This window comes from Symphodus melops (genome assembly GCF_947650265.1).
Source record: "Symphodus melops genome assembly, chromosome: 3".
NCBI classification, from domain to species: domain Eukaryota; kingdom Metazoa; phylum Chordata; class Actinopteri; order Labriformes; family Labridae; genus Symphodus; species Symphodus melops.
This window is the reverse complement of record NC_136693.1, coordinates 26,635,601-26,651,469: the sequence shown is the minus strand read 5'-3', so window position 1 is coordinate 26,651,469 and position 15,869 is coordinate 26,635,601. Positions and strand designations below refer to the sequence as shown.

The 15,869-nt window shown below is 41.0% G+C and overlaps 1 protein-coding gene across 3 annotated transcripts in view; it reads right to left on the bottom strand.

Annotated features, from left to right (window-relative positions):
- The window catches only part of kctd15b (potassium channel tetramerization domain containing 15b), a 29,050-nt gene that overhangs the window by 4,797 nt on the left and 8,384 nt on the right, over positions 1–15,869 (bottom strand). For all 3 annotated transcript variants that reach the window (XM_079340128.1, XM_079340127.1, XM_079340126.1), the window contains 2 exons: positions 13,397–13,541; positions 7,989–8,294 (listed from right to left, as the gene is read on the bottom strand). In XM_079340128.1, coding sequence (XP_079196254.1) covers positions 7,989–8,294; positions 13,397–13,541 — 451 coding nt within the window. The remainder of the gene's footprint in view (positions 1–7,988; positions 8,295–13,396; positions 13,542–15,869) is intronic.

Genomic DNA, 15,869 nt, shown 5'->3' with positions numbered 1-15,869 from the left:
GTGTAGGAATGCTCACTTAAAAATGCTAATTATAACATGCATATTCACACACAAACTTGTTGAACAGACCATAACACTCTCTCCCCCCCACTCCCAACAACACTACCTGATTAAAACTAAAATGTTGGCTGTTGTGCAACTTGTAAACAGAAAGGACCACTTGGAGAAGTTGCCCCCCTCCTACTTTTCCTCCTCCTTTTTTGTCCTCTGGCCATACGCCAACGACAAACTGTAATTTGTGAGACAGAAGGGGCGGCAGACAGCTGATGGTGAGGATGGCTAATTAAGAGACCTGCCCAAGCATCAAACACTCCCAAATCCATGACAGACGACGGAGGAGCCTAACGATTATGGAAATGATATTACATTGCCTTCTTTGATCATTGCATCACATTGCATTTTTCCCCATCATCTCTTAACGCATGTGGGACTCTGTCATGTTCGGCAATGAATTTGGTCACAGAGGAGAATGGCCCGATCAATAAAGATAGTCTGAAAACACTTTTATCATTAATGCCTGGCAACAAAAAGACTTAAGGATATTATTACAGATAGTTGTAACTGATTCAAGAGTACTGTAATGACTATGAGAAGCCATAAAAAAAACTTCACATCCAGTTTGACACAGTGAATCAGAGCCACAGGGGAATAAACAATACATTGAATAATTAAGATAAACCAAGCAAAAGGTTCCAATGTCCACGGGACAATGTCCTGAAATCAGTCCCAGCTGACAGCAGAAAGTACTGCACCCTCTTAAAAAGCTAACACATGTCCTGGTGGCTCAGTTCAGCTCTACATACTTGTGACTGCAGGCTTTCAGACTTGTGTTGTACTTATGCAGATTTCTCTGCTTACTTTCCTGCCTCACTTGAGCGAAACCAAAGCAAAATACACTAACAGCAGGGTTGCATGAGAGCAATCTGATGAATCCAAGTTTCATTCCAAGCATGATGCTTTCTGTGAAAGTGAAATAAATAGCTCATTAGTATTATTTGTTTTTTAATTGTATTGTCCTTTCTGTTTAGCTTTGAAATTTAGTTCAGATTTGGGATGACAAAATGTTATGTATGTTTCTTCCATTATAGAGCGTTTTTCAAGTGCAAGTATAAAAGTGTTGAATATATCCAGCCCTTTCCCGCTTTTTATTTGAAAACAGAAAAAAAGACAAGAAGATAATTCAGAAACACTTTGCTAAAGTTTCACCCTGAACTTTGGCTATTCTTCTCCTTTGTGATCAAAACAAAAAGCTACATTATGGCAACTCTTCATCCCCAGTGATCCCTCAAAATGTGAATCATAATAAACCTTCCTTTCTGTTACAAGGTCGATTGACTGCACTGGGATCTGCCCCCAAAACAGACATATACCATTGAACACCAACCCATTACACAGAGCTGTCACTTAAGCGAGGGTCAGAATGGGGAAAAACTCACTGCTCCAAACTCCTAAGCTCTGTATATTTCCAACGCAGGCAGGAATCAAAGTGGATGATTCTCATGGCTGGAAACCGGAGCACAATGTAAAATTGATGGCCACCAGAGTGCAACACACACTTACAGCTCCTCTCAGGAGGCGCTGGAAGACACTTGCTCCTTGTGTCACAGGGTTTAGAGTTGATTGACATGTATGACACACAAACACACACACACAGACTATAGCATGCAATGGGCGCCGCACTCAGGGGGTCGCCTTTGTTTAACTATGCAAAGTCTTTCACACATGACATGGAGCGCTAACTGCAGTCTCTGCATCGCATCCTCCGCTTATCACAAGCATCTGCCACAAAACAGCCGAGAAGCTCCAACTATTTCTCATTCTCTGAGCCATCTGCCAGCTTTTCTAGGATTCAAAAGTGACAAAAAACATTTTGACATTAAAAATATTCTTCAAGCCTCTGTGGTACAATATCACGTGACCGTGTTTGGAAAGCCGACAAAACAGAGCTTGCCATTACAAACGACTTCTTCCATTTAATGCGTCTTTAAGTCTAATGAAGTCAAAGAGTGTTTGAGTTCAGCTCACCCTTGTAGCAATGAAAGCAATAACTTTAAGAGTGTAAACTATGCTATACAGGAACACAGAGGTAATAATCAGTAATCAGTTTGGGTCAGCTCCAAAAGGAAAAAACAAGAAAGGTAGAAAGATCTTTCTCTACATGACTCATTCAGAAGTATTCTATTCTCGTCTCTACGTTCTGCTGCTTGATTTATAATTACCAGATGTGTAACAAAGCAAAGTGTATATACTTAAGCACTGAATTTGCAAATTTAAGTTACCGTAAATTCCGGACTATAAGCCGCTACTTTTTTCTCACACTTCGAGCACTGCGGCTTCTACTCCGGTGCGGCTAATGCATGGATTTTTTATGGGGGACAATGAGCTTCTGCCGCAAAAACATTTGACATCGTCACGTCGGATCTTAATATCAGTCATTTTGCGCTTCATGCACGCACCCTCATGATGGAAAACACACGGAGAAATACATATGATGTAGCTTTCAAGTTAAAGGCGATCGACCTGGCTGTCAAAGAAGCTAACAGAGCTGCTGCACGTTAAGATGACACTGACAGCGACAACAGAGACTGAGGAAGTGAGTAATGAAGTCATTCTGAGGCAGTGAATGGATGGACTTTTTCTTGTGAAATATATTACGGTCATCTTTTTCATCAGCCGTGTTACAGACACCGTCGGCTAGGCTTCGTATTGTAACGGTTCATTTTGTAAAGTCAGTAGTTGATAATGTGTTCATAATTCCGATTATGTGGAGAGTCAGTGAATGCACCAGCGAGAACGTGTTGAGTGGCTGTATGAGAGAACGCTGGGGGAGAGAGTTGGATTGTTACGGCAAGTTATGGTTTTGTTCTCTGCTGTAAACGGCGTGGTCACGGCCGACAGTGATCGGGTTATTAAAAGTTATTATTTGAACGCTCTCGTCGTCCTTTAACGTCCGTACGGACGCTACAGTATTTGCGGATGTTACCGGTAGCCTACGTCTGTGTAAATAGCTCTTGTTATAGCGTGGACACCTGCGGCTTATAATCAAGTGCGGCTTATATATGTACAAATACATTTATTTACTTATTTTTAGCCGGTGCGGCTTATATCCAGGTGCGCTCAATAGTACGGAATTTACGGTACTTACACTTGATGAGTAATTCCATCTCATGAAAATATCTACAACAACTCCAAACTTGCAAAGGAGAAATTTATTTTTTGTTACCATTACTTTTATTTTACAGGAATAAAAACTGCTAGATTTTGCAGATTTAACATGAAATTAAATCATCAGCTTAAAAAATATGATATTGGAATTATTTAAAGATTGGTGACATTACGAATGATCGTGTTTTTAATCTGGAAGTACATTGTTAATGTTGTGCTTTAAGTGTGAGATAAAATGTAGAACTTAAAAAAAATCTTTTTACTTTGTATTTGTGCTCTAATGTAAATCGAGACCCACTTTATTTTATTTCAACAGTTTTTAATTGTAGGCACTAGCTGCTGAAGGTGTCTGCAGACAGTCCAGTGTTTCTCTTCCCCTCACCGTCGGTTTAAGTGCCACCTGTTGACCCTGAGTGCTCGACACTGTGCACTCAGTTAAACAGTCACACACAGACTCTAACCACAGCCGTGCTAATGTCTCTTTCTGCCGCTGAAGAGCAGAGCGGAGGTGTTTGCTTGTGCTTTCTCTTTCCACCGACTCAGGATTGATGGAGTGGCAGTGTGACATGTAAGAGAGTGTTGCGTCGTGTTGCGTTCCCCGCCTGGGCGGCAGGGGGACAGGGAGGCCCTCTCTGCGACCGCCTCCGCTGTCACATTGATGAAGGACGGATTGGCTCTGGTCTGATCTGAGTGCTTCATCACAGTGATGTATGGACAGCCGAGCTAGCTCCAGTTCTGGGACTCGTGTTTGTGTGTACACCTCTGTGGCTCTTTGGCTAAATGTTTTCCTTCCTTTAAGTGCCTCTGCTGCTCTCTGTTTCTCTCCACTGGATCTACATCACAGAGCAGGTGGTTTGCATTATTTCCTAAATTCCAGTCATGACTTCATGGAGAATCACATGCCAAGGTGGGGCTCTTTATTCTCACTCTCGCACATTTGAAGACACGAGATGAGGGTGTAAAGAAAAGCCTACATTTACAGCTTAATGTTCATATTCTTTGATTTTTCCTCAAAGTTATTCTCTCTGCAGACAGAAACAAACAGGAGGTATTGTTCTGTTGTTATTCAGGCTGCAACAGAGAATTAACTATGGAATTGTTGAATAATTATACAATTAATCAGTTTATCATTTAGTCTGCAAAAATATCAGAAGGTTACGGAACAAATTCTCATCACATTTTCCAAACTGCTTCTGATGTCAAAACAACAATTTAAATCCAAGACTTTTCATTTAAATCATGAAAAAGCAGTGACTAACGTGACCTTTTTGCTGGAAAAATCCTCATGATATGTCAATCTTTATGGTGGTACTCGTAGATAATTGTCTTTGGCTCAATTATTCAATTGATCTTGCAGCTCTTCTAATATTTCTCACGGTAAAACAACATGTTATGATGATGTCTTTGAAATGTTTCCTTTTTTAAAAAAGCCCAACAAAAGAGAGTCTTTGTCATTCGGGAAATATCACTGAGTAATTTTGATGTTTTACTCAAAAGTCTAACAAATTTCACCTACCTCGGGGATGTTACTTTATCTTTTCAGTGAATAAAAAGCGAATAATAAACTGGAAGAACTAGGCTGCTGTGTCTAGTGTACAGTAAAGTATTGAGAAATGTCATGTTATCTCATTGTGACCAACGTATCACAAGGTCGAGCAGTTTCCAGCCTGGGGCAAGACGGCAACAGTACCTTAGCTTCAATAAAATCATTTGAGACGAAAATGAATTCTCTACGCCTGTGACATCATAAACTGAAAACAGAGGATATTTAAAAGTTGTTGCGTATCCATCTCTTTCTTGTCAGGACCTCCAAAACCGGTCATAAATACTCCGTTCCAGACTGTGCTGTATTTTGCAGGCCTGCTCTTCCTCTGTGGGCAGGGTGTGGCTGTGTGTGTGTTCCCCTGGGTTGGGGTCCAGGGCTGAAATCAGATCAGAGGCTCATTGTCTGGCGGGTAAGACGAGGATTACTTTCCTAACCTTCTCATGCCTTCACGCAACAATGAGAGGGAGGACAGAATGAGTAAGTTGTTTAGAAAAAGCTCCCCTTACACCGAAAAACACCTCCATCTGCTCTTCGTGTCCTCTTTGACTCAATGAACCGGGTCCTTCGACTGTGCTTGCGGTGCGTTTACTTTTTTTTTTTTTTTTTCACTGAATTTTGTGTATTTGCGTATCTGTAAGGGGCTAACATGAGACAAAACAAAAGAGGCCATGCTGTGAGACAAGAGGGAGCATCGCTTACAGGAAACCTGGAAGATCCATCTCCTCTTCCTCTAAGCAGTTTGTCTGAAAAGAGGATTTCAGCTCGCCTTCAAAACGGCAGCCCAATAAAGACCTGAATGTTAAAAACTCGTTTCAGACCATGTAAGTCTGATGCACTCACACTCCATAACCAGTCTCCCTGGTAAACAGAGGGGGAAAATGTTGTGTTAGTTGATGCGGCCAATTAATTATATTGCAAGTCATTTAAAAATCTATAAAAGAAGTATAAACCGGTTTAGGCTGTTTGAGAAATTGTAAGTATGGTATTAAAAAATGCAATACGTGTATTTCAATTGCCTTGAGCGGTGTTATATTGGAGTCTTTTTTAAAAAAGGAGCTGTGTCTTAAAAAGGAGTAAAGCGTAAATTATGCATATCATTCTCCCCCCCCCCCCTCCCCCCCATTCCTTTTCTTCATTTTTTCGCAGGAAAACATGGCCGCAGTCCACACGTGCTCTGTCCCGCTCGCTCGCCTCTCCTCCCTGGAGGTGGTCTCTCACACTGGCAGGGGGGAGGTGGAGGTGTCAGAGCGCTCTAGCCTGCCTGGGAGAAGCTCCCTTTCGGTGCTGGAGGGGGGAAGGCTCGTCTATGTGTTGGCCTGCTCATTGCTGTGGGCACCAGAGTGTGTTATAGCGAGCCTGTGGTGTGAGGCTGTTATGTTTCCTCCCTCTCACTAAGCTCTCTGGGTAACACAACTGTAAAACTAGTTTTTATGAAGTTTGAAAGAGTTGGAAGTTGTCAAAAGATTTTATTTATCAGAGAGACTACATGTTTAAAAAATGTGTATTTTGGTGTAATATGTCATACGTAATGAAAGATAATGATCTAATCAGGTTTCAGTCATTACAGATGTCTCAGACGGATGAAGCTATATAAACTCTGTACACCTGTCATGGTGCTATCTGTGTACAAACTGACTGTAGCTCCATCTGAGCAGCTCGACGACCCTCTCTGGACTTCAGGCTATAAACTACGCTGGTAAAAAGGTAGCACAAAGGGCCACAAATCCAGCTCACAGCATCAAAGCAACTTTTATAGGTGGTGTGCTAGCTTACATTCAGCTAGTGTTGTCTTCATTGACTAATTATTGCTTATTATTTGTCCTTCTTTGACCTAAAAAGACCACATCAAATTCAATAATAACAATGGCATAACAAGTACATTATCACTAGGCCTACTTTTAATTTTTAATAGTTTGCACAATTAAAAGTGTATGGCCGTGAGATTTTGCTAGCTATGTCTAACTCTCTGCGAGCACTGACAGTGGTTTGCTAACCTGTCATTATTTACATGGTCTTATTCGCTGCTTTAAAACAGTAACTGATAGCGAGTGCCAGCTAATTTATGGACTATTACCAAGCAGACTACTGTGACTTGTGGAAGACAAGAAGGAGGGAAAGTAGCTTAGGTAGTTAAAGTTAGTTTTTCATTTAAGCATCCATATCCTGTTAGCAAAAGATTTTAATCGACAGAGGAGCTGTACACTAGCCTAGCTGTCAAAGAGCATTGTGCAAATGTTAGCCAGGTGTGTGTATTGTATGTTGATAGGTGGGGTTAAAAATGGATTGGGTGCTCAGCAAAATCATTTGCTGGATAAAAAAAGGTTTTTTTATGTGTTAAACAACACAAATCATGCTGAGTCACTCATAGCAAAGTTCGAGAAATGTGTGCCCTATGGCTAACCTCAAACACTGAAAAAATACCATGAAGCACCAACAGTGCCAAAGCATCTTTAACAGTCGCACAGTTCCGTGTCGAGACAGAATGTATACAATGGCTTCATTGTGAGAGCTGAGCATTTCAAAGAATTATCTTCATCTGTGGAGATTGTATCGTCAACAAATGTGCTACAGTATGACCTGTTAATATAAGGAAACACTTAAAGTCTTTGTTTGACACTACAACTGTACACTATTGCATCCTTGTCAAAACTCATGCAAGAAAAAAGGTATTTATACTGCACACTTGCTAAATAAAATACTATTTATTTATTTATTAGTAATAAACCCTGCATGCTGCAAGCTGTTTCTACTTACTGTTCAGTGGTCGCTTGCAGAGGTCACAGAGATAAGCTTAATGGTTCGCCTCACAACAGGTTACCCTGATGTAAGTCCATTTCTAAACAGAGTAAGATTGCTATAGCTGTGTGAAAACCTGGAAAATGGTTCTGAGTTTGATTTCATGTTTTTTAATCTCTAAGAATAGTCAAGCTCCTTGTGAATAGAGAACAACGAGACCATAATACCATAAACGTAGAGAGAGCATACCTATATGTGAAGATATGACACCACTGAACAACATGGAAAGGCAAACTTAAATGAGTGCTAATGTTAATGAGAATGCTCTGGTTTGAATCTGATGTCATGGTGTAAACAAAATAACTACCACTCAATTGATATTTTTGCAATATAATTTCAGCTTCAATAAAGTTATTAAATTGAATTCGTAGATCTATAAATCAAAAGGGCTAGCTCTGTTGTTCAGTGTGTATTATGCAGAAATGATGCAGTTTAAAGTTCTACATCGAAGAGGAAAAAACAAACAGAAGAGCACTGTTACCTGGACGGAGTTGAGTCTGCAGTAGCCATTGAGGGGGAAGCGGATGACATGCGTTGGGTCCTGGTTCCAGCCAGCATTGACTGAGTTACACATGACGTCTCCGGTTTCTGGAAAGATCTCCTCAATGAGCACCTTTTCCCCACTCAGGGCGATCCTCTCACCCAGGTCTGGGGTGACGCGAACAACCAGGCAGTCACAGGGCTGGGCCATCCGCCGCTGCTCTCGCTCCTGCTTCCAGCGCTCTAGCTCCTTGATCATGGGCATCAGCTGGTAATAGCGCGCCTCCTCGTACAGCAGGTGGAAGTCCTATACAGTCAGAGGAGCAGGGAAATTAGTGCAATTTATTTGCATGTGTATATGCTCCTCCTGGCTATATGTGTGACTAACTGCGTAACAGTTCATCACCAAGGTCATCCGGACAAAACGCCACACTTACAGTATGCAGTAATGCAGTAACATTATGACGAAAAGACTAGAAGATATATGTTTACAGAGTATCCTTGAAGCTCCCCCACAGCAACTAATGACAGTGTGTCCTTGAGCCAGACACTTAACCTCTAATTACTTCACTAAAACAGCCCAGGCTGCTTCTGCTCTTTGACCCCTCTGCTGTAGTGAAACAACAATTGTGCGCTACATCACGAGAGAACAAACAACTGATGAATATAGTCCTGTTTTATTGATATTTTTCTGAAACAAATTTCTGTGTGGCAGATAACAGCCGAGTCCCTTGTTGTAAAAAACCCTCAGAAAAATGGCACTATGTCTTGACCGTACACATGGTGCTGAAGATTCTCAATTGCAAAGGTGTTTCAATGTAAACCTTTGCACATGGTTATGACATCTGGACAGAAACACATCCAAGTAAACACAATATAAATGTAAAAGCATAACTTTTGTTTCTTCTTGTAAGTAAAGAATATCTTATCAGCAGAGTCTCACTGCCTTGTAAAACAAATTTAAGAAAATGGAACAATAAACTAGGATTAGTGATGGCTTCTGACCAGCAGGATAACACTCTCCATAAACAAAGCATAGCCATGCTGCAGCTCTCCTCTACGGTAGCTCTTGGCAGAGCTGCGCTAGCCCTTAGCATGTTTCAGTGAGCTGACTCCAGAAAGGCCATCAGTGGGGCTCCAGTGAAGTGGGATGGTGCATTCCTGTGTGCAGACAGTCTGCAGCAGATTGTCTGCCTCTCCCTCCTGGGTAGGGCTTGCTGGGGGCCATTTGCCCTGACGCTCTTGCCTCTAATTTCCCATAAGACCAGATGGCACCATCATTCACCACTACCATTGCAAATACAGGGAGGCGGAGGTTTCGCTATTGCAAGCAGACAGGAGGTGAGGAAAAGATATGTGCAAGTGAACATGAGGACAATCATCAGCTGAGGAGGATTTTAATGTATTCCTCATATGGAGGGAGTTTTATGTTAATGAGGCTCATGGCCCGATGTTAAGCTCCTATTAGAACAAGATTTAATTAGGTAACACCTAAATGCAGCAAATCTATCTGTTAAACAATTAGTAATTAATAAATCTGTGTTCTGATTAGTTTCTCAGTGACAGTTTCATTAATTCTCAGTTTTCATCACTGACGTTCAAAGTTGATAATGTCCATGTTCCTGCTGATGACTATGATTTTTTTTTCGTAACTGCACATTATCAAAACAATGAAAAACTGCTTGTGCAGCTTGTAACATACATAACTACTACTAGCACAGTCTTTTAAAGGTGAGATGCTATGTTTTTGTGCTGCGGAAACAACGTGCTATTGTCTGCATCAATGGTGTTAAGTGGGCATCTGTTTCCCTTCTCTTCTCAGGGCCACTGCTGGGTGTAGAAACAGATCATGGCAGCAAACAGCATATTCATTAACCCTGCTCTTTAGCCTTGGAGAGCCTCCCTCTCTGGTTCACCCCATCATCTAAGCTGTGCCTTTATCTGAGGCGAGAAACGACACCCAAATACAACTCTATCTGGACGAGTGTTGACGCAACACATCTTAAGCTGACGGTCTAATATTTAAGATTTCAGAATGCGAAAAAAGGGAGGGAGTGGGTCCTTTTTTTCCCCTTTTTCTCTTCCTTTCTCCCTGTCTTTTTCTCTCCCGGCCCTCTTGCTGCAGCTGACAAAACTCATACTGAGACGCTCTCCTTCAGGCGGCTCTCTGTATCAAAGTGTAGCTCCTCATCCTTCACAGGTCTGAAGCCATGGATGGATATGTTTTTAACAGGGGTCTGTCTGCAAGGCACTTTAGTCATCCTGAGCAGCGCACAAAACAACAGAGTAATCCTAAGCGCTAAGGTGAGGATGAGAGGGAGACGGGGGCCAACAGCTCCGTCCTGGCTGCTGGAGCTGCTGCTACCGCTGCCAGCTCTACGAGACAATTCATCCCCCAATCCTGTGTCCAGACAGCCCGTTTGAGCTTCAAAATAATGATCCGACCTGATCGCCCATCGGCAAGGCAACATCTCAGGGAAGGACAGAGGGAGGGAGAGACGGAGAGGGTGGCAGAAAAAGAGGAATATGATAGAAAATGTCACTAAGAGGGAGTTGCAGAACTGATAAAGAATCGTATGCTTTAGACAAAAAATGAGAAAAGCCACACAAGAAGACAGGCCACTGAGAAAAAACCCCAACCTGCTTCAAACTATATAACAGCATCAACAAAAAATAAAAGAAAAAGCTCTATCCTATTATTTTATAAAATATGTGATACCTAAAGAAACAAAGCATTATTGATTCAAAGTGCAATAAAAGCCTGAATACAGCGCGCTAGAAAGCACTAACTCTTAACGGTTTATAACCATGCCCTCGATATGACTGAGCATTGCTTACACTCTTGTGATTAATTGTAGTTTGAATAATGAGATGAGGGAGGATATTAATAGTGAATATTTTGTTCCACTGATGTAGGCTGAAAATTTTCTTTTCCTATTCTGCTCAGACTTTCACATTGATTTAGCAAAACACACAGCGCCGTGGCTGCCAGCAGCAGAACAGAGCCAGCCCTCTGGCGACGGCAAGCCTGATTGTGTTCAGATAAGGACATGCTCAATTCCGCCTCGCACTATTTGCATTTTTTTTCTCCGGCTTCACGCAAATTGAAAGGTATGCAGATCAACACAGGCTTATACGAGGGGATCGTAATGAGTTGAAACAATGAGGTCCAATGCATTTCTTCAACCGCTGTGCCTGATTGGACTGTCAAGACTTTGCAGAAAGGGAGAGAAAAGCAAGAATAAGAAGGGGGAAACTAATCACTACTGAGTCAGGCCATCATTTCCTGAAAATATGCAGGGCTTTCATGTTGTGTTCTGTTGTCTGAGGTTTGGCTCTCGTTCTGACTATATGTGAGGCCTGGAGAGTTAGCCTGCGGCTCTGTGTGGCTCGGCCTCGCCTTGTTCCCTCGTAGAGAATGATGAACAAGCGGCAGCCCGGTGGAAAGGTCATGCAAGTTAAGGTGTAGAAGAAGTGAAGAATAGAATACACCAAGGAAGCAGCAGCAGCACTGAATAAAACCTTGAACAGGATGGAGCTGGAGGCAGAATTTATAATGATTTTGACAAAGCCACTCGAGTTGTGTGGACACTTCTGTGACTTGTGACTAACCTGTACACTTTGGTTTAAAGCTGCACTAATCAATATTTTTATTTCAACAATGGATTAACTGACTGTAATAAAAGGGGCCTGCTCTGAGTGACTAACAAACAGAGATGTTCCAACACTGTCTCGTAGAAAACACAATTACTGTACACTTGATCACAGGGTAGTCTCACAAGTGCTGAAATGTGTGTGGGAACATTGGAAACATTGTTATTGCAAAGTGCAGTTTGGTCTAAAATGGGAACTGAAATCCAATCTCCTCGTTGATTGCCTTGTGTTTGTTTTAGGACTAATTATAGCTTGACACCAGACTTCATAATGGATACAAGGAAACCCTAAATGTGTGCATGCAACTTAACAAATGTTTACATTTTTCTATTTCCATGAGACAAGATTAAAACCTGTTGATTGGTTAAAACCTGTATCACATGCTTCTGCGTTCCTCTTAGCATTCAGAGCCATTTAGCTTCCTTCAGCTTCATTGTTTTGGTTGTATGGCCGCAGAAATGTTTGGAGTTATTCTTTCCAAGATAATATTTCAGTTAAAAAACCTTGAGTAAACAGATAACAAGTGGCAGATGAACATTTTTAATGACTTAAGGGAAAGTGATTTAGCTGTGACTGTTGAGGAGAAAAGAAGAAGAATAGAAGCGACTGAACTTGTGTTTTTAAGGTAGACAGAATGAAAAATAAAAACTCCATGTTGCTCCATGACTGGTAAAAAAGCTACACATTTGTCACATCATTTTAAAACATATCTTTAATACAAATGTAACAATTAAATGTTATTTTATTGTAAAGAGATGTATAGTTCAGTAAAAAAGGATGCCAAACAACTCTGTTGGTTTACTCAAATTCCCTGAGGATGAGGAGGTCAGTGTCTTAATTTAGTGGCTCAAACATGTAGTGCTGGACAGCATCCCAGAGTATCAATCACTGCTTGATTTTTCATGTTTTTAAAATGTAATTTTATATTCTTCTTAGCTATTTCTTTAATCACTGAAATGTGGCCTGTAGAAAATACAAGGTCCTCTGCATGGCATACTAAATGTACATACTTGTGATTGATTTATAATGAGTCACTGTTAACCACACGACTGACAGCATTAGTTCTGTAACAGACAAACAAAATGCATAAACTGTTAGCAATCTTTCAGCAAAGGTTAAACGGGAGGAAGGTGTGTGCAGCCTGGTAAATTGCACATTGCAATTCACAGATGCACGTATACAAGAAAAGCCTGTGTGTACCAAACTGCACCAACATTTGGCTCCGTGTGACTGTCAGTGACTTTTTTGAGTGGGGTCATAAGAGATTGCAGATTAGAGGTATTTCACCTGGCGTCACCTCTATAGAAACCTCTGGGTATAAAAAAAAAGAAAAAAACAACAGAACAAGGCTTTGGGGAACACATCACAAGGCCATGCTATGTTAGCCTGTTAGCATATTACCTACACAACAATGTAAACTACAAATGAGGCTGTTCCATTTTCTCTAAGTTTCCTAATTACTTCTTATGCCTACACTACAGGTAATTAATGTGTTGAATGGGAGGAGGGGGGCATTGTGGAAAAAAAACTCTGTTGTGAACGTTCACTCCCTAAGAGGACAGAAAAACTTGAATAAACACAAACGTGTTCACACTTTGGTGTATTATCTTGAGACAAATCAAGAATTTCACACAGCACTACTGTGTCTCTGCACAGATGGCTTTATGTACTCAAGCTTTCTTTATGCTCAAACGGTGCAAGTTGATGGTGCACACAAGTACACACAATACAGTATGTTGTGTTGTGGATATGTACCTTGAAGTCATCTGGAAGGAGCAATTTGCTGGTCCTGAGGAAACTGAGAATGTAGCGGAATATCTCGCCGTCCCGATCTATGAAGTAGTGCTGCTTCAAGCTGTCCAACACGATGGGCTCGGTGCCATTGAACAGACGACTGATTCTGAAAATTGAAATACACACACACAAACAGGCACGCACGCAGGCAGCCGCAAACACACACACACACACACACACACACACACACACACACACACAAACAGAGAGAAAATGGAATGAGCCAGCTCCCTTCAAATGCATGAAACAATTACCCTCCATTTATTTTTCAATTTTATTAGCACTAAGCTTGAAATGCATTAGCATCCCAGGTTGAAACAAGGGGCTTTAGGCACCGTTCCTCCATTCCAGACTTGTTTGAAGTGTCCCTTCTGCAGAAAGATTATAACAACACACACGCTCACTGCTTGTACTTACAGAAATTAATGGCATGAATGTAGCATTACAGCTCTATTATTCCATCTGTCAGAGGGCTGGAAATGAAACAGAGGTAGGAAACGATGAAGGGGCTACATACTAATGTAAGGAGGACATCTGGAGAAAATGTTTTACTTTTATTTGATTTTTTTGTTATGAATGTGGTAGGGGTTTGGACAGCTGTATCCCTAACGAATTCCATACTTAATGCAGAGTTGTAGTAAGTGATTATTTCTACAGCATGCTCTGTACTTTATTTCTCAACACAATCTTACCACATAAGTTGGGCCATCAGTTAGCTTGTGACATGAACACATTGCCATTCCAAATCTACATTCATTTGATTTTTAATCTAAGGCAATCCATCGGTCTTTCTCCTTTTAGATTTTTGCATGAAATTACACAACATGAGTGGACGTGAAAATGAAAATCAGATGTGTTATCAGGGACCATTTTGACTCTTAAAGAAAATATGTCACACTTTGACTGTGGTTTGGTGCAGTGGAATTAAACTAGTAAGAACATGTTAAGGAGAGAACTATAACTGAATGAAATAAAGCTACAATAATTCCCTATCAATAAACAAATTAGTCGATTTGAATAAATTACATAAATACATGTTGCATACATATTACAATAAGTTACATACAAATTACATATGTTTTATGCATTTATCCAACACTGACAAACTTTTGCATATTCATCAGACACACAGTTATCCCAAGTTTAACCTCTTCCACGAGTGCACTGTAAGATTGAGGGTCTTGGTTGAACTTGGCTACAGGGGGCTCATCAAGGCAAACAGTGAAAATTGCTGTTATCTTTAAACTTTCATCACACCGCGATGGTGCTATGCCTCGAGACATCCTTGGACAGATATTCATTTTCCCTTTGTCTCTTTGCAGGCTTTCCTTAAATTTACCTGCAGGTCCCTGTCTCTTTGCTGGTAATAATCTCATCCCCTCTGCTTCATCTGTTTGTTCATTTGCACATGCTTAGCCATCCCATCCATTATTAAATAAAGTTTTTAGCAATTCTAACATATTGAAGGTGAGTTGAAGTGTGTCTATTAGCTTTATTAATAACTTTAGTGTCAAATATTTTGCTTTTGATTTACGACTCATCCTAAATCTAAGCTCGCATCATCCTGAGCAGAGAAACCAGGACTGTCTGAAAATAAGCTTTAGTAGCTATTTACTTCATAAATCTATTGGCAAACAACTGCTTAAAGGTGGGACTCTGTTGTGTTACTGAGAAACATCTCTTAGCAGGATGCTGCACTGCTGCTATCCTCATCATTTTAATGTAATCAACTCTTTAATCACAGTAACAGCTTCTATGCCAGCTAACAGAGTTGTACGACAAAGAAAATTGGAAAACCTATTTGCAAACCAACACGCTCATACTCCCAGCTCTGCCTGAGCACCGGCATTGTCAAACTCTATTTGAAGACAGAGTAAGGGAGCCGCAGAGGGAATGTCAGTGAACAAACAGCAGGAGCAGCTTCACACACAGACTCATTTCACTGGATTTACTGTTACAACATTGTTCTTTGTAGAAGTGTGTGCGCTTGTATTTAACGCTTGTATCAGGTAACTCCTGACCCCGATGTGTCGGCTCAACACACTGAAGCTATCATGTCAAATCCACTCCGTTTCTTTTTCTTTGACTTGACTATGTGAAGAAGCAGAGCAAAGATGGCTCTCCCTCCCTCCCCTCGCCTCCTGCCATCCTTCCTCTCTTTCTTTCCTTTTCTTTCTTGCTCTTTTTCTTTCTTTCTCTCCCTGTCTCCATCCTTCTCCCTTACTCGCTTTCTCTCTGGAAATCGATGCAAAATGCTTTATAAAAAACCAATACTCATCTCCCTGTTTTGCCCGAGGTGTTCCTTTCTCATATGGTCTTGCAATTCTTCCAGCTAGAATTTCACCATACCCCTCCAGGCTAACTCTGTTTTTCATCTCCACTTTTTTAAAAAGCAATTAAAATGCTGCCTGTTTTTCTTTTTCTTTCCCTCTCC